General features: G+C 41.8%; 2 protein-coding genes across 2 annotated transcripts; one reads left to right on the forward strand and one right to left on the reverse strand.

The window, feature by feature from the left end:
• Positions 1-1365: 1365 nt before the first annotated feature.
• On the reverse strand, positions 1366-15053 carry C10H2orf76 (chromosome 10 C2orf76 homolog). The gene is made up of 6 exons (XM_072875044.1): positions 14939-15053; positions 13016-13168; positions 11218-11268; positions 7570-7607; positions 7351-7432; positions 1366-4359 (listed from the first exon to the last, which is right to left on the reverse strand). The coding sequence occupies exons 2-6, from the start codon at positions 13146-13148 to the stop codon at positions 4283-4285; spliced, it is 381 nt and encodes a 126-aa protein (XP_072731145.1). The 5' UTR covers positions 13149-13168; positions 14939-15053; the 3' UTR covers positions 1366-4282.
• A 210-nt stretch (positions 15054-15263) lies between these two features.
• Positions 15264-18742, forward strand: DBI (diazepam binding inhibitor, acyl-CoA binding protein). Its single transcript, XM_072874626.1, has 4 exons — positions 15264-15407; positions 15559-15676; positions 17600-17662; positions 18447-18742. Exons 1-4 carry the CDS (start codon positions 15399-15401, stop codon positions 18518-18520), a joined length of 264 nt encoding a protein of 87 aa, XP_072730727.1. The 5' UTR covers positions 15264-15398; the 3' UTR covers positions 18521-18742.
• The last annotated feature ends 244 nt before the right edge of the window (positions 18743-18986 follow it).

Genomic DNA, 18986 nt, shown 5'->3' on the forward strand with positions numbered 1-18986 from the left:
CAGTGCTGTCCTATGCAAGGCCTCCTGTAAAGCAACAAAGGATCCTTTGTTGTGCACTATTAGCAACAGTGTAGAAAAGGTCTCCTCTTTATTTCAAAGCATATTTCTTCATGAATACAAAAAAAAATGTACATTCACTTCCACAGGAAATGCTGCTGTTACATATCAGATGAGGTGTAAACCTAACCATTAAAGCACTGCAAATCAACAGAGGTGGCAGCAAGAAGCAAAGGGAAGTGGCAGGGAAAACATGCAAAGGTGTGTCTGTTTCTCTAACTCAACAGGAAAGTAGGCAATAGGAAAAAGTCAACGTCCTGATAATATGAAAAGTAGTAAAATTGTCTTCTGGGCATCATTGCTCGATTCATTAATCATTTGCAAATCTGTGCCAAGTAGTACTTCGAAAAGGAAGTCAGGGAAAGAGGATCAGGTGCCAACCAGCAAAACTGAGCTCAGTCCAAACTATTCAGTAAGCAAAAGTGTGCCCTTGCCTTAAGCATTTGTAATGCCTCCAGCTGGCTGAAGCTCCTCTGAAGCCAGGATCCTATCAGTCATATGAGACCAAGAATGAGTATCGCATGTTCTGTTTTCTCACTCTTGATCTCTGGACACTCAGGATTTCTGTGGCTATTAGCTTGCAAAGGACGGGACTCGCAGATGTCCCGTCATGGCTGTGGTAACTCTTGGACTGTTACTTGCAAGCTTATTTTTAAGTAAATGATCTGTCAGGGGATGTGCTGAATACTCCTAAGGAGCGAAAGAGAAACACCACAGCTTACAGCTTATCTCTGTATCACCTCTAAGACAGAATGTTTACATCTGATAAAGCAGTTCCCCAACTTTAACAGTGGTGCATATCAGATCTTTGAGGACTCCTTTATGCCCCTGGTAACTGTCAACATTTAACTCAGCCATCCATGTCAGCAGTTTTCTTAGCTCTTGCTTCTTCCAAGAGGCAACATAACTACCTCCGGACAGAAAAATACACAAAAACTGCTACATGCAGAAAATATAACTTGACAGAGCCAGAAAAAACAAGATGCCTATCCCAGCAGTTTATGAGTTCAATTCCAAAAATTATTAAAATGTACCATTTTCACACCTTTAGTGCTATAAAAAGCAGCACTACTCCAGTATTTCTGTGCCAAGAGTGTTGTACAGTCAAGATTTTGTGTGCTTATTCAGTTACACTGTTACCTCTTCTTCCTCTTCATGGTAATTCCTTTCCTAATTTCCTCTCTTCTCCTTTAGTAGTTATTCATCCACACCTCCTAACAAAAACTCCAGTCTCTCTGAAGTGATTTTCTTTCTCCAAGAAACGCCCAAGCCCCACACACCACCCCAGCTTCCAGTTTGATTGCTTTTTGCTCCTACAGTGCAATTACCCATGAAAAGTTGCATCTTATTTCAGCGTCCACTCTGAATGCTCTTCTTTTTATTTAAAAAAAAGAGGCTAGTGAAAGGCTCCAAGCACATCATACTGAAAAATGAATCTTTATTAACCCCACGATGTCTAAGAACACTAGCAAAGCTATATGATTTACCCCACTACACATTATGGAGAAGCCACCTCTGACTAACAGTAATTGTAAACGGATGCAGTTCATGACCTCTCCCAGTATAACAAACCATGGTACCAACTCTGTAGGTGGTTTCCTTCAATAGAAAGAGGATTTCATAACAACATGGGCAAAGACATCTCAGTCTTTAGTAATTTATTAGCCAGTGTTCACAGATTTCATTCAGTACCCAACGATCCTGGAACCAAACCTACTTTGATACGAGACTATACCATATCCCACTGAAAAATGTTTGAACAGCATCTATCTTAACAAGTTCTCAGTTATTATCTATGGTTTTGTGGGGTTTATTTGAAAGAACCATTATTAAAGGTCCAATGAAAAAAACACAGTAGAAAAACACTTCAAGAAGAATCCAGTTTACAAGTGTGGTCATTGAGAGCATTACAAAAGGCTCTACTGTGCTGCTGCAGAAAGCAGCCAATGAAGTGCTGTTGCCAGAGCGAACAGAGCTCACAAAGCAGTAGTTTAACTCTTCCCTTGGAAAGAGGAGCTAATGTGGAGTGCCAGACATATCATCCTTGAATATTTGCATTAAAACATTTACCATTTTCTCGTTGATGCTGTAGAATTGCTCTTTCAATGTGCCACACTCGATATGGCACTGAACATTTGTAACTGTACTAGCCCAGAAAGGACAATCGTTAAAATTTGGTGACTCTTTCAAACACAAATGCCTTAGAGAAAAGAGATCACAAAAAGTATCCAAATCTGTCTGAAAGGGCTGGAGACAAAATTCAGTTCCCCAGAACAGGAGGAAGAGAATGACAGTGTTTGCTCAGTCTGAGAGCCTGAGGGTGCTGATGGACATCATCAAGATGCCTTGGTAGGACAGCCTGAGACATTGATATCTCTCTCCGGTATGCCATCTACTTCTTACAAAGCTACCTTCATTATTGTAAATTTGGGTGAACAAAGCTGGTATACTCTGGCGTGCAATGCATTAGCTTAAACTCTCTGTGAAGACAGGTACAAACTTGTATTAGCCAGATTAATCTGGCAAACACGAAAGACTGTGGAAGAAGGTAGCTGAGACATGGGGCCATGTTTGGGGAGCAGGTATCAGCAACAGAAAGGTGGCCTGGACAGAAAGAGGAGGCAAGCAGTAAGTTCTCCTCACAAATTCATCAGAGCATGCATAACAGCATCTAAATCCCAAGAGAACACAGGTGACTTCAGTGACACAGGACTCCTCCTTACAAGATAAAGATACAACTACCCTTTTAATCGCAGACAACAAAGTGGTAGACTACTTTCTCAAAAGAATAAAACTCTGTTTGAAGCAAAGCTGTTGGTGAGTAACACCAGCTACTGAAACCAGCCTAAACCAGAGAGTTGTCAGGAAGGATGAAGAAAATGAGGTGGTAACAATACATAGAGGTTTCTTTGGCCCTACATCTAAAGTAAAGAGAACTTTTATTTAGATACTTTGGAAATCACACATCTGCTTTCACTATCACATGTCAATTAAAAAAAAAAAATCATCAAAGCTCTAAGAAACGGTAAGCTTACTTCTCTGGAAAGTCTCTAGTGGAAATGGTGTTGTCAGCTCTCACCCAGAGCTAAGGGTAGATGTGTGGGTCTAAAGCAATTAAACATGAGGTCTCATTTGATTTAGCAGAGCCTATGCCCAAAAAGCCTGCTAAGGCAGAGAGCCAGCATCATTTCTATTTCAGTGAAGAGAGGCTTAAAAGCAATGTCCCATCTTGGTAACGCCTAAAAAGCAGTTTCATAAGCAGTGTCTATCTAAAGGTACTTTACTGGATGCATGATTATTTCTTCTTATTCTTGATTTGCTTAATGTAGTAGGAAAGCCCGGAATTACCAAGAACTAAAATAAAGCAACAAAGTATTTGGCTCTTGGAAAGCAGGAAAGAATCAATTCCAGTCTTGAAGACATGTGGATTGCAGACTGGGCCTCTCCTCGCAAAAATGCAATCATTCAGGTTTTATTCTTAAAACTGAAACCATGAGCTTCACTCCATTTGGAAAAATGCCTAATTCCTACTTATGCACACTGATGTCCTGGCAGAACTCGGGCTGCTACCCTGAACATGAAGGTGTCTCCATGAAGTAAAGCTAGAAACAGGCAAGCTGGTACTTGAACACAAAAGCCTCCCAACAGTCATTTGTCCCTTTCAGCATGCTAGAGAGGGCTGGAAGAGAGTATAAAGGAAAGCATTCACCAGTGAAAAGCATGAAACACTTGCCAGTTTGCACCATTTAAACAAAAGGGACCAAACATAAAATAAGAGAAGTAAAGCTATGACTTGAAACAGAGAAATTCTCTTCTCAAGCTCTCTAAAATACCCAGTGATTTGGTCATAAAACTTTTCCATTTTCTTTAGAAGTTAGTACTGTGACGGGATCTTACTGTGCATTGTATAATCTCCATATGTAGCTAATGTCTGCTGTAGGATCACACCAAGAACGTGTGTCACAGGTCAGAGATTGCACTGCCTGCATCCTAAGAGGCAAGGAAAGGAAAAAGAAAGGCAAGAAAGAAAAAAAGTAATTTATGTCCCCCAGTTTTCCTTCTCTCAGTCTTAGCATATTGACAGAAATTAATTTCTATAGGAAGGGAATTGCACTGTTTGCAAAGCAATCCTCTAGGATTTATTGATCTTTAAGAAAAATCTCATTAAGCAGAATAAGGAAAATTTACAACAGGTATGGGAAAACAAAACAATCTCTTGGGATCTTCACCAGGCCGAAACAGGATTAGCTTTGTAGTTTCTGTAATCTTCCTCACAGAAGAATGCTAATTCGGTCTCATTTGCTAGAATGAATAAAAAATTAAATATTTAGCACACCATTAAATGAACCACCCAACAGCCAGCTATTTAGAATCTTAGAAGAAAACTGGCAACTTTTTAGTCAAAGATAATTATAAATCAACCACACACTTCCCCCCCCCTCATATTTTTGCAAAAAAGGTTCCAGTATTAAAGATGTCATTTAACCTTGTCAAAAAAAAAAACAAAACACAAGAATCTGAATATACAGAAGTAAATATGTACACAAGACCCCTCAAGATTTGTTTAACACAGCCTTCAGAATTGTTTGTATAAGCATTCAGCAAATTAAGTGATTGCATTTCTAATACCTTCAAATGCTAGAAAAATAACGAAGCATGATTTTCTCTTTTTTTGTGCATTTTTCTGTTAGGAAGAAGAAACTATTTTTTCCATTAAATTAGCCTGTAGGTATAATAATTTAATACTTAGAGGATCAGTAGAATATTTTACAGATCACTTTACATTCTCCCTCATGACCCATCAAAATATGTGTCTGAAGAAGTTAATTTTTTGCCCTGCTGATGATTAATTCATGAGGCTTCAACAATATGCAAAGTGAAAGACACAAATTGGCTTCTCCAGCAATACCTTCAAATACCTCTAATTATTCACAGGGGATATGGCAGAGCTAAAGGACCCACAAAGGTTCAGAGCAGTCACAATTCTTTCAACCCAGTAGGTCAAGGACTTCCTCTTCTAAAACAGTAAGTCAGCAACATTACTAATTCAGAACAGAGACAAATCTGATGGAAAGCCTTCACAATTATTAAACATGGAATTCTTTAAGGTGCTGAGCCAATAAGTTCCACATTCGTTTTTTAAATTAAACCTGAAGTTAATGAAGTCTGCCTGTCTTGTAAAAAAGGAAAAAAAAAAAAAGAGCAGAAGGGATTTTAGAATCTCAACTAGAAAACAGACAAGACTGTTTGCAATGAATACTGAACACTTTATTAACATACACCCTGCTCTTAAAAAAAACAAGCAAGCATTAACTTTGCTGACTAGATAATAGCTGTAATAATAATCACTACCACAGAGGCTTTCCTGAGGATACTTATCTAATGTCCTCATAATTTATAACTCTCTAGCCAAACCCTGTAAAAAGTGCCAAGGGCAATCAACTGCAGCTTAGAAAATGTTCTGCGTGTCTCAGAATTTCCCAGATTTTCTAACAGCAATTCCCTGTTCTATTCTAGTAAATCTTGCCCAGACTAGATATTGTAAAAACGTAATATGTCAATAGGAGATTTCAAATCTTCTTACTGATTTCAATTAAACTGTACAAAATAAGGACTAGTGGTATATGCTATCATACTTCACTTCCTTTGTTTACTCTTTTCCACTTCTTGTTGAAGAAGGAGGAATTCTTCAAGATTTTACTACAAAGACCCCACTCTTAACTTACCTCATTTTCATATGAAGATACACTGGAAGATATCAAAATTCAAAATGGTATAACGGCACACTGCATTTTACAAAGCAAGAGTTTTTCTTTTCTATCACAAATACCCACGACATACTAATGACTAACTGCTGTTAGTTATTCTGAAAAAAATTAAAAGCAGCTTTAAATTGTTTTCTGCCCTGGATAGGCCACCCCCCTCTTTGTACAGAGACACAGAACAGGCTGGTCTATTCTGATTTCCTTTCACTATAACATTTACTCTGATGTTTTGACACCTTTTTCGAGATCGCATCCAGCTGTTTCACTGCCGTAGCTACAAACCTAGTTTCAAAGATGGATAATATATACAAATATTTATCAATACCTTTTTGGAAGGCGGCAGCTCTGGACAATGTTGTTTCTAATTCAACATTTGGTACTGTCATCAGTCTGTCTCCTGAACTGCATTGCCTCTGATGGCTTAGGTAGATAAAAATCATGCTTAAATGAATCTTCTGCTAACTAAATTACAAATCTGTAAGACTTGAGTGCCAGTAATCCTCCTTCCTGAGGAGCCTTTTTTTTTCCTCCAGATAAAAAGACCTGGTTTAGTACAAACAACCAGAGAATAACTATCATTCATATTACAGGAATACCCAAAGACCTTTAGGAAAGGTCTAGTGAGGCCAGTTGCGGTGCACCCCAGAGAAAAACATTAAAGAGACATCCCAAGTCACTTAAAAGAGCCAAGAAACCTATAAGAAAGAAATCCCATTCACTAGCTGGGGAGCAATCAGAGGGCATCAGGAACAGGAGCGAGCTTTCCCTGTGACACCCCTGCACTTAGAGTGCAGGCAGTTATGCATTCCCAGCTAGGCAAATCAGATTCAAATGAGCGAATGTCCATATCAAGGTGGAATGCAACTACATCCCTTAAGTACCCTGCTGCCACAAAGTCATTCAGCCACATTTATGAGAAGCCCAAAGGACATCCAGGGACCATCAATTTTATCATGACAGACATTTCTTTACATTATTACCAAAAGACATGCCCTATATGTAGTCCCCTGTCAAAATGTGAGAAATCAGGTCAAGTTTCAACTCTTTGCTATGTTCAGCACATTCTCTAAATTATACTGCTTGAGCTTTCCTGAGCAATCTGGCTATCAAGCACTGTATGCTGCACATTAAACAAATCTAATCTTATTTCATTATTCCATGCTGGTTCCACTACTTAGATTTCTAACCAAAACATCAGTTTAAATGTTACTGATAAGACTAAGCAGACACGGTACTAATAACCTGTGTGTCAATCATTTAAAATTACTCTCAGCAGAATTATAAGCATACCCTCTAAAAATCACAATTTGCATTCTGAACATTTGGAGTGCAGATACCTGCTGCCCTCAGCCCAATGATCTGAATGTACATTATCCCCCCTTCTTCCCTGAATAATTATCAAGTAGTGTAAAGAGCATCAGGAATAGCATTTACTTTTCAGCAGGCTATCCAAACATAATCAGCCAGTTATCAGTTTAATGACAACCACAATGAACAGCACCTTCAGTCAATACAAATGTACTCCTACCTACTCCAGCTGCTTTCAGCGTACTGTCTTCCTTCAAAATCAGTTTGTCATCATCTTCCAAACTCACTACAAGTTCACCAGTCTACAAATCAGAGAACCAGAATACAAAGACAAGAATAAGAATTTACTGACTGTCTCTGCCTCAGTCTTGTTTGACAGTGCAGAGATTTGCCTGCATTAAAGCATGTAAAAGGGGAAGAATACAGCTAATAACCATACCTTAGATTTGTGTGCTTGGTGAATAATCTTCATTGTATCTGAAAGAAAATACAATGTTTTCCTAAAATAAGGCTTAATAGGCAGGTAACACCGAAATCTGTACTTGGGGAAGGAGAGACAAACAAAGGGGTAAGGTTCGAAATCTTTTATTAACAACAATTTTGTGTATTCAGTCTAAAAGAGGAGAAAACATCTTAATTTCCCAGTTTTGCAGCCACAGTCTTAAACCAGTCAATCCACCATTAAGGTAGCACATCCTATTGGGCTTCTGTCTGCTGGCTGAATTACAATAACTAACTAATGACCATCCCAATTGCCAGTCAAAACACATCAATTTAAATGCCAGTTAGGGTGTTTTAACCTAACAGGTTTTACACATGCAATTGGGGCAGGACAAACAGCATTTATGCACTGTCAACTACTACAGTTAAGTTGATAGGCAGCAAGTGATTAAGACATAGTAACCTGACCACTTTAGATCATTCCTTGAAATTTTCCTTCTCATGAAGAAAGCACCCATGTAGAAATTTTGTTAAGCAAGTCCATTTTCCATGAACACAGACAGCCTCTCCTCTTTTTAATGCTATATCCTCTTCAGTAATATTTATCTCTGATATGTTTGCACAGTATAACACTTTAAGAAATTATGCTACACAAAAAAAGAAATACCAGTTTCCTCTGGCAATGTGGGCAGGGCTTTGTTAACAGAAGGGAAAAAATGGGGAAAATAACGTGGTCACTAAAGCAACCAGCTCAGTGCAAAGATCCAGAGGGAATGGAAGTCAGAAGATGCCCATGCAGCACAAAAAAAATACAAACCCAAACTCCAAACCCTCTGTGTTTGAACAAATTCAGAATAACACATCAATCCCGTCCCAGCAAAGAAGCAAAAACCAGTTCTGTTTGCCTGCTCATTTTCTGTTCTAGTTTGGTTTTGTGCATTAACTAAACACTACGTGTTGAAATAGTCTGGTAAGAGAAGGATGCAAGAAAGTTAAATATAGGCTAAAACAACTTTCAAACTGCCAAGAGCAAGTATTCAGATGTTCAGAATAACAGAGATCACATTCCCATTCAAAAGTTTGCTTCCATACCACTTTAGCCCATTTTGAACGTTTTATTTAAAACATTACAGAAGGTCAAAACTACTCTGTGTTCCCACTGCAGAGGTCACTGAAAAGGCAGTCATAGCATGCTGTACTAATTGCAGTGTTAGAAGCAAGACACATATTAAATTGCAGTTCCCAGATCCATCTTGCATAGAAACATTGCAAAAAGACCGAGCAATCACAGCAAAAATATACTGCAATCATGAAACCTTTCTACCACAGCAAATACAATCCAGCCTCTGCCTGTTAGTTGTAAGCTTCTCCATCTACTTTGTCGCATCCCCTTTTCTCTAGTCTTTGCCCAGTCATTCTCTGAACTACCGTCTCAATTTTACTTCTTCACAACTCCACCACTGGCATCCAGCAGTTTACCATGTCTTTATGTGAGCTATTAAAGGTCTTCCCTAACTCTGTTACAGAGATGAAACTACAGTCTCTTCGCATCCTAGCTAAAAAGCCTTATGTCCTCTCAATTGCCTTTGCTATTTTGTCCCAATTTAGTCCCACTCAATCATATTCCCAGATTTTTACCTTTCCTTTTCTGGTAATAGACATGACAACAGATAAGAAATCACTTTCTAAGTCTGATTCTGTGAAGTATCTACCATATTGCTCCACATTCACGTAAAAAAACAGTAAATTGAGAAGCACCTTATGGGACAAGTTGATACCCAGGCTGCCATCATCAATGAAAAGATGGCAATGCAATGACAGGTAGGAAGATGAAAAGAGTGACTGAGAAGAGTTCTAGACCAAGGATAGGAATGATGTCTACAAAGAAATGAAGAGAAAATGAAAGTAGTAAGTTTTGAGATGTGAGCACCAAGCCAAGAGGAAAAATGTGATGGTGTTATAGATGATGTCGAGAGAACAAAGTGGTGCTGCATTCTGGAGAGAAGGAAGCCGAAACAGGCACAAGGTAAGAGACAGCCAGGTCCAACCAAGATTTCTGGCACTGCCAAACAAAGCAGAAGGAAAAATCTGACTCTTACTAGCACTAGTCATGCAGAAGTCTCACTGCCCTTTCATCACCAAAATACAAGAAAGACAGTAGAGCACACAAGAGATGCCAAAAACATGAATGGGGATGATTCACAGCCTGAGGGGAAGGTGAGGAACTTGGCTTTGATTTTTCTGTGTGAAAATTTCCACGCAGCTAGCACCATCCCACTAAAAGTAAGCATCCACTTACCTGGTGTAACAGGTTTTAAAGTTCTGCAGTGTTTTTTACCCACATTATGCTCAGTCCTACACAGCACAATCAGGTGCTTAGCCACAACATATGCCTTGGGAAAAACTACACTGACGCTCTAAGTGATGAAAGAACTAGCAGCAGGGATAGGCAGCACCAGGAATACAACTGACAGCAGCAGTCCTCCATAGGACCCCTGCATCTAGCCAAAGCCACAGATACTAGGGGGAGGAAGGGCACCTCCAAATTCAAACTTACAGTTACCTAGGCTTTAAGACCTTAAGTAATATATTAAAAATAATAGTAATGTTCAAGTCCTTGCCACTGATGTATCGTAAATCTTAATCCCTAACTCTTTTTCTGCTTTCATTTTGCACTACCTGTTTCACCATCAGCAAGAACACAGAATGAAATGCTTGGCTTTTTTTTTTTTTTTTAAACAGGCAAATAGAGTCTATTACCATTCCCATGTATTAAGTAGGTTCCTCATTCAATTCTTTGAATCACTGTAGAGGAAGCAGCTTGTCAACTCCAGGAACATGGGAGACAGAGGAGGGAGACAGACTTGCAGCAAAACTCCAAGGGAATTTTCAGAATTGCCAAGTTTAGGAAAAGATACGTTACTGACATCCAAGTTAACAAATGCCAAGAAAGGAAGTAATTGAGTGTATTTTGAAAGTATATTCTGTCCCAAACAGATGAATTACACATGTTCATGCCAATCTTCACAAAAAGGAAATATCCTCATAGCTTTGCATTAGAGGATAAAGTCAGCCTAAATTTCACACTAGGCTATTTCATTCTGTCACCTTGTATTTAAGAGCTTTCGTATCTACTTGAGCAAAGTTCCCCTGCTTCTCTTATACCATGTAAATTATTTAAGTATATAAGTCTTAAGCATTTTCCATTTACTGCCTTCAGCTCCCACTTCACCATCCTTTCTCACTTCTCAATTAGTAAATAGATACTAAATACATAAGCACATAGAGAACTACAATTTCAAAGCGTTTGAGATCACAAGCTGCTCACTAGAGTAAAAACAGTTAGAAGGCACTTATAAAAGTAATAAAAAATTAATACCAAAAACCATCAGTACCATTTAGCAAATAATGTATGCAGCCTAATTCAAAGATTAATACAGAACTTCAAAATAATGGTCAAGTTCTGTAGATGTGATCCCAGTGGCATAACCCCAACTACAAGAGCTGGATAGAGTTGCAAATGTAGGCAGGCACTGCCACCAGCATGAGTATTTTACAGCAGCTGTCTTCTAAATTGTATAGAAACTGGTATAAAATATTATGTCTGCATTTTACAGGAATTAAAACAAGAAAAAAGCCCACATACCATACTTGTAATTTTTGAAAGGAGGAGGAAGTCCTGTTCTTGAAGGCACATCTATTAAAATAAAAGCACCAAGTTAAAACAAACTTGCTTTTTTTTTCCCCACTATTTTATTTTCCCTTATTTTATGCATGCAACCTGGACATCCTTTACATCAAAATAAATACACAATACAGGGGACTTGTTTGAGCATCAAATACTAAAACACAACCTTTGGCTCAGATTCTATAGTTACTCCATATCTGATTAACTTCACTTGAGCATGAAGTCCCCCTGAAGAAAAGGACCCATGAGGACAGTGAGTCAATGCAATTAGGATATGATCAGGGGAGTCTGATCATTCAGAAATCTGCCAGGAACATCCTGTTAATGGTTTGCACAGCATCTCTCTCTACCTTATACAAACAGATGACAATGGTCATTCATAACTGAATTGTTCAGTAAACACACCCATGCAAACCAGCCGCAAAAATGAAGCCAAACTGTAGAAAATAAACTCCTTAGCCGCATGCAGGACACAGCCATAAGCAGCTGCAAGAAGGCTAACACCTTCCCTGGTGCCAGTGTTCCCAGTGACACCCAGGGATTTAACCAGGGCCTTGGAAGGCCCAGCCTCTTGTGGGGTGCTCGGCAGCAAGGCAGCTGAAACCATAATTTCATCAGTAGTTTAACAATTTATCTCAAAATCCCCCTTCAAAACAGATTATAGTAAAGGAAGGAACATGGCTCCTTTTGGACCAGGAACAGCACTATCCATCCATCTGTGGAATGAGGTTCAAAAAAGTCTTGTTCAAGACACTACCTTTGTCTCAAATAACAGCTAGTTGCAATACTGCACACATCAAAAGCAAGTTTCTTATCATTGTTTTTTATTTTATTCTTCATAACAGCAGCTGTACCATATGTTCTGAAAGTGCTTGTAGTTTTCTAAAAGCATCCTAAGATCTTGCCATGCCTATCACTGTCTAGAAGCATGGAAGCTGCTGAAAACACAATACAGCTGTGAGGCCCAGGGCAATGTCCTAGGAGTTGCTCAAATGTTATCAGCTATAACAGTTCCAGACTTGTTTAAGCTGACTTCATGCAAAAAAGTCAAATGATGTTATTCTGCACCCTTTGAATGTCTCCATTTAAGTGTACAGAAATACACCTGCAAGATTAGGGTAACACCCTAACTACTGAGTTGCTGCGTGGGCTGGTCTACATTAATTAACTTTTAGATAACTGTCACTTTCAAACAGGCTTCTAAAATATAAAACCCACAGATGAATAAATCTGCACCACAAAGCTCAAGATGGAAACAGAAACTCAGAAGCAAACATGCACATTGAGACCTCACAGTGTCAAAAACAATTTTTCAAGATCCTCTCTTCTCACAAATAGCAAACAGACTTGCGTTCCCACATTCCACGTATTGGTGTAGTTCCTAAGGATCAAAGGCTCTCTAAATTCTATTAATTTACTCCTGTTAATTTATGAATAGCTGCCTGACAGCACCACCCAAAGGAGCCTGAGGCACTGAGCCAAATGCAGCAATGCCCTCATCTCTTTTTGGCTAAACATGGGGATTTGGGCAGGGGAAGCAGTCTTCCCAAATTTAGGCATGGCACACTGACCATGGAAGCTCTTATTAACTCCAGACCTCTCATCCACAGGACAAGAGTACACAGGGGATGTAAATACAAATCTGGCATCTCTACCAAAGCCACAGAATTCCCATTCATTTGCTCCCCTCCACTTTCTTGTGCAGAGATGGCAACACATGGGACTGAAGCAAATGAATATGACAACCGCCCCTTACCCTTCCGCACAAAAGTAATGAACTGCTTTACTGTCTGATCCAAGTTAACTCCATGATATACCACAGGTCTGAAGTTCCGGTGTTCAAAAGAGCGAACAAGACGGACTGTGATGGTTGAGTTTTCTGCTGACATGAGAATTAATTCCGACTAACCTGGAAAACATTAAAGAGAGGAATTATTGCCTTCCCTCTGTGTATAAGCACAGCTAGAAAACAAGGTACAGGTGGGCCTCATGCAAAGATTAAAACATGGTGAGAAATTCAGTACCATTTTCTTTCAGGACTTAACTTTCATTACTTCTACAGAAGCAGTAACAGGATCTCAAAACAAACAGGGTTACCTAGGATATTATTGATACTGAACACCAAACAGTCCAGTATTTGTACCTGTGCTGTATACTACAGCACCAGACTCCCTTCTAAACTCACAAAAATGTTATGGATCAATGCAAGTATGTTGTTTGGGTTTTAAGTGACTGAAGACTTTACCTGCTGGGTGAGTAACCTTGTGCTCTAAAAGAATGTACCAACATGAACAAAACCAAAACCTTTTTAATATACTTAGGTTGTAGAGAGCATAATACCCTGAAAAATGCCTAAGCCGTTACACAGTGCTCATTTTCACCTCCCTACAGAAAGTGGAAAAACCTCCCCCACATACACAGGCAAATAATTCTCCTGGTATACTACAACATAATTAAGGGGTTTAATTTAATTTAGAATAGTAGGTCTTTAGAATGGCTCTACAGGGCTTATACTACTTTAACAGAGAGCAGAACCTAAACAGAATCACCTTATCGACCTGAGCCCCTCTTCAAACAAGCCCACGTGTTGTTCCATCGGGTTCTTTCTCTCCACAGGAAAACAAGCTATTTCCTACTCCGACAATCTTCTCTATTTTTGGTGCTGGGTATTCCTCAACAACTTTGCTTTCTGGTCACACACTAAACTGCCGTGGCTGCTGCAGCAATGAGCAAAGACTGCAGTCTAAGTGCTGCAACACCAGCCAGGGGCACAGCACGACCTCTGTCATCTGCTGTCCCTTAGCAGCTGTTTCAATCACCACTTCCAGTCCCACAAGGGATTGTCTCGCCTATTCGTCCCTTGGCGGGTGGGGGGGTGCCTTTTTGGTTGTGGAGGGAAATTATTTAAGTGCCCCACCATCATACAGGTACCTCCCAGTCTTTGCTGTATTTGTCCTAGCTGTATCCTGGCAAAGTAAACCAGCAATATTTTCTTCAAAGACTAAAGACTTTCTGGAGAATGGGGACACAGACCTTCCACATCACAAGACAACTTGTTTTTACATCCCCTTGGTTAATAATTCAGAGAGCTCTCATTCCATTTTCATTGTAAATACGCTGTGATACATAAATAAAAAATGCCAATCAAGACAAGCATACTCCTCTGCACCTGAAAATAACTAGATTTATACTAAACAGCAAAGATTAATATTTTCTTGATGCTATTCCACATGGGCTTGAGATCTGGAGGGCACAGTGCAGAGTAAAGAAAAAGGGACAGCGTTCACTCCGCTTTCTCCTGAGCAGCGTGGAAGAACGTTGTAGGAATACAGACTTGGGAGCACAGGCGATTAGAAATCGCCGATTTTCACATCTACTGGACAGGCCCAACACAGGGATCCCCTCTAGGGCTGGGTCCAGGTTCTACCCAGCGCCTCCTCAGGGACACGGCGGATTCTCCTCAGGGCGCTGCCCGGATCAGAGGCGCTGATGGCCAACACCTCTTGTGAGGAAGAGCCGCCCCCGGGCCTGCCCGGCTCCCGCCTGCCGGCAGCGGCACCAGGGCCCGCGGCGGCGCGCCGCCCGCCCCAGCACATCCCCGAGACCGAGCGCCCTCCCCTCAGCCCCAGCGTCGCCCCCGCCCCGCCCGAAGCGAGCCGCTAACAGCCCTCAGCCTTACTACCGACTCGCCCGCCGGCACTTCCGGGTCTCTCTCCTCGCCCCGTCTCACACAGTCCCACCAATCACGTCCTTTCGGTGCCACCCATCGCACCCAGGGATTGGCTGCGAGGCGCCCTGTCCCCGCCCCCTCCTGGCGCCTCCGAGCCGCAGAGGGGCTGGGCGGGGCTCCCTGAGGCCCCGCCCCCCGAAGCCTCCTGTTGGGCAAAGCCTAGCCTCATCTCTCATGCTGACGAGCGTCGCGGCCGCCCGAAGCCCGCCCATCCCGCGCCGCTTTCTCACTGGCCCTTTGCCTGGCTTCTCCCCGCCCCCGGCAGGCGCCGATTGGCGACGTGTTGTCCGTGGCGCTGGGATTGGCCAGCGAGCGCTCTGGCGAGGCGTGAAGCGGCCGAGCGGTGGGGGTGGTGCGGCAGACGCCAGGGGATCGGGATCCCGGTCGTGGTCGTGCCGTGCTCATCGCCATGTCTGAGGTACGGGCTGTGCCGGAGGGGGCTGTAGGGAACCGGGGGGGGGCGGCGGTGGGTACCACTCTCTCTCCTCCCTCTCTCCCCCCCTGTTTGGCAGCGGCAGCCTACGGGTGCTCACCCCCGCCCCGCCCCGGGGCCTCCCCCTCCCCTCTAGGCCGCGTTCCAGAAGGCCGCCGAGGAGGTGAAGCAGCTCAAGTCCCAGCCCACGGACCAGGAGATGCTCGACGTCTACAGCCACTATAAACAGGCCACGGTGGGCGATGTGAACACGGGTAGGTACCGCCTCGGCCCCCCGCCGGGCGGGGAGGTGGTGGCGGCGGCGGCGGCCGGGCAGCGCCGCCCCGCGCCCCTCTCGGGCCCTGCGCCTCTGTGCCAGGGCCGCCGGCGGGCGGGGGCCATGCAGCTGCGGCCTGAGGCTGAGCTGGAGGCACTCTGGAAGGCAAAACCTCTTCCCTGTCGCGTGGCTCGCTTCGTGCAATCCGGCGGTTTAGCAAAAATGACTCAATACCGACTTGGCATGGATTGATATGCAGGCAGGCATAAGCTGACCTGGTAATGGTTTGTGCAACTTCTGGTTTTTAAATTAACCTAGCTGCAGCCATCTAAATCGTATAGCAACAGTCTGAGAATCCTTTGTGTTAGCTTTGTGCAAATACTGGGTTTGGGAATTTTGGAGACCTCTATCAGTAAGTAGCTGCCTAGGTCAAGGGATGCTGCTTTAACACAAATACATCTCAGTTAGGCTTAAACAGCAAGGTAAACTATACAAGCGTGGAATTGCAATACTTGGGGGGGGGGGGCAGTTTGTTTAAAGTGGATTGACTGCTAAAAATAGTATTGGAAAGCCAAAATAGAACAAAATGTTGCAGATGTGTGTAACAGGAGAAGCTTTTATAGGAGCTGCAATTAAATGTCACATCTTGGAAGGAATGTAGCAGAAATATCTCTGCAGGTGCACTATGTAAAATCTCTCCTGCTACTTCTGTTGATACAGTTCTGTCAGTGGCACCTCAGACTAGGAATAACATTTAGAATGAAGCCCGTCTCTATTGGCCTTATGTAATACTTGAGTAACTAGAATTAGAAAGGAAAAAGGTCATTTGTTTGGAGCGCTGGCCTCCTGACCCAGTTGCTGGTGAAGTTTATTGGGTGATTGAATTCAAAGCTGGCAGTGAAGTGGACAGGAAATAGTAACTATGGGTGCTTGCAGGCTCTTTTTCCCAAGATGGACAGTATTGCAGGAGAAAAGAACTGACTTCGGTTTTAAGATAATGACCCTTTTGGTGTGGCTGGACCTTTGCGTTATTAGTGTTTGCCAGGGTGAAATGGTGCTACAGAGCTGTTAATATACCAACATTTCTGTAAGTTGCTGCATTCTTGTGAAGCAGTAGCTAACAGGAGTTGGCTAGAAAAGCAGTCTGTGTAAGAGTGAGCTAATAGGGTTTTTTGTTGGAGAGAAGTGGAGCTGCCAACTAGCTCTGCAGGTCATATTGCCATGTGAGCAGTGCAAGGGTATTTTTGTGGCTAATGTACAGGCTACTGTCCAGTTCCATTTGTTAATCCTAAAAATTGTTTTTAAGGAGACAGAGAAGTAGTAAAAACACAGAGGGGACTTTGTGTGAAGAATAACCATATACACATCCATATCTCATTCATTTCTTCTCTATTTGGCTACAGTGTGGCCTGTAATTAAGTGAGTTAGCATTCAGTGCTTATACCCCTAGATGACAGAACAAATGAAGAGCTGTATGTTAGAAACATACCATTAACTTGATGATAATGAGTTATAAGCTGTATGCTACTAGGTTTTGATTTCACGTCTCTGCGTGTAATGGACCTTCGGGCATTTCTGCTTTACTTCAGAGCTGATGAGGTTCTTTAATCCGATAGCTGTCATGGAACAGTCTGTTCAGAAAGTACAATAAAACGAAATCACGCTACTTGGTGCTCTTCTGCTCAAATGCTGCTGTCTTAAGGGAACTTGACAGAGAATATCTCTGTTGCCACTGATAGCATTCCAACATGCTCCCTTCAGCATCAGAGGTGATCTCCTGACTACAGATTAGTAAGAGCTGCAGAGGTGAACCACTGTATTTTATCGTAGTTAAGAGCTAAATAGCCTTCAGGAAAGGAGTAGGTATTACCTACACCCAGACCACACAAACTAATTCTGCTGCTTATCCTATCTCTCTCAGAACGCCCTGGTATGCTGGACTTCAAAGGCAAAGCAAAGTGGGATGCCTGGAATGCATTGAAAGGTAAGTGTCTGATTAAAAAGTAAAAATGAATAGATAAAACCACAGGAAAGCTAGTCAGAAAAGCGTATGTGGTTCAGCAAGAAATAAAATAGTGTTGCCTTATAAGAGTAGAGTTCTAGAAGTTCAGAATGCTGTGATAATAAACTCTTACTTTTGATTACCTCTACAAGGCAGAAGTAATCCTGAAAACTGTAGCCTGTGTGAAAGGGAATTACGGTGCAAAATGCCCACCTGGCCCAAGATGTTACACAAAGGAGAACGGTAGCAGCAGCAGAAACCAATATCTATATGTTTTCCAGGTCCCAGCCTAGTACCCCAGAGAGTGAGCTCTCCCTCCTGTTGTTGTGTCTCTTCTAAAGCTTTCCTAACTGAAAGATGCAACTGGGCTCTCTCCTTTAAAGGAGGAGCCAAACAAATCTATGAAAATGGGATTTTCTGGTGTTTTAAGGAGCTAGCACTACACCTAAATGCAGTCTAAGCTGATTGAATAGCTTTCCTGTAATAATTGTGAATAGTGTTAATAGAACTAATCCACTGTTTAGTTGCTGTCTATACAAATATAACTTTGCTTCACTGTTTTCTTGAGAAAACACTGTTTTCTCATGACTGCTGCACACATTTGTTGAAAACTTTAATACTAGATTCACAGCCAGGTGACCTTCTTATCTTCTTTGCTCTCTGGTAGCATGCTGCTACGTGCTATAGCAAGGAATTGTCACTTACCTTTTATGGATTAAGATACCTTTTACACGTATCTGACTGCTTCCTGTGTTCTGTCCTTCAGGAATGTCGAAAGAAGATGCAATGAAAGCTTACATAGCAAAAGTGGAAGAACTAAAAGGCAAATATGGCATCTGAGGATTGGATATAGCAGCCACTTGCACACCTGAAACATGCCTTATTTCTAATACTGTGGAAAACTGGTTTCTGAGAATAATTTTAAATACCTGGTATATTATAGTCGGTTCTCCTCATGCCTGTAGTTCAGGGGAAGTTGTGTACCTGCCTAATGTACTGACACGTTATAAATTCCTTCTGGGAACAAAATCGGGAACTCATTAAAGTGCATTTGGTACTTTAGCTGTTGCGATGGTCATCCCTTAGAGATTATTCCGACCTCATCCCTTAAGTGCCACGTTGTAGCTGTCAAATGCTGCTTTGTAAGGCTCAAGCCAACCTCTAGTCCCTGTGCCGCTAGAGGGGGCTCGGTAATCTGTGTTTCCTGCAATGTGGACTTGTGTCCAAATCAATCCAGCGGTGTCTGATACTGCTTTGGCTCCTTTCTCACGTACATGAGTGACAACCCCCAAAAGCTGGAGCATCA

This window comes from Ciconia boyciana, chromosome 10 (assembly GCF_034638445.1).
Source record: "Ciconia boyciana chromosome 10, ASM3463844v1, whole genome shotgun sequence".
Lineage (NCBI taxonomy): Eukaryota > Metazoa > Chordata > Aves > Ciconiiformes > Ciconiidae > Ciconia > Ciconia boyciana.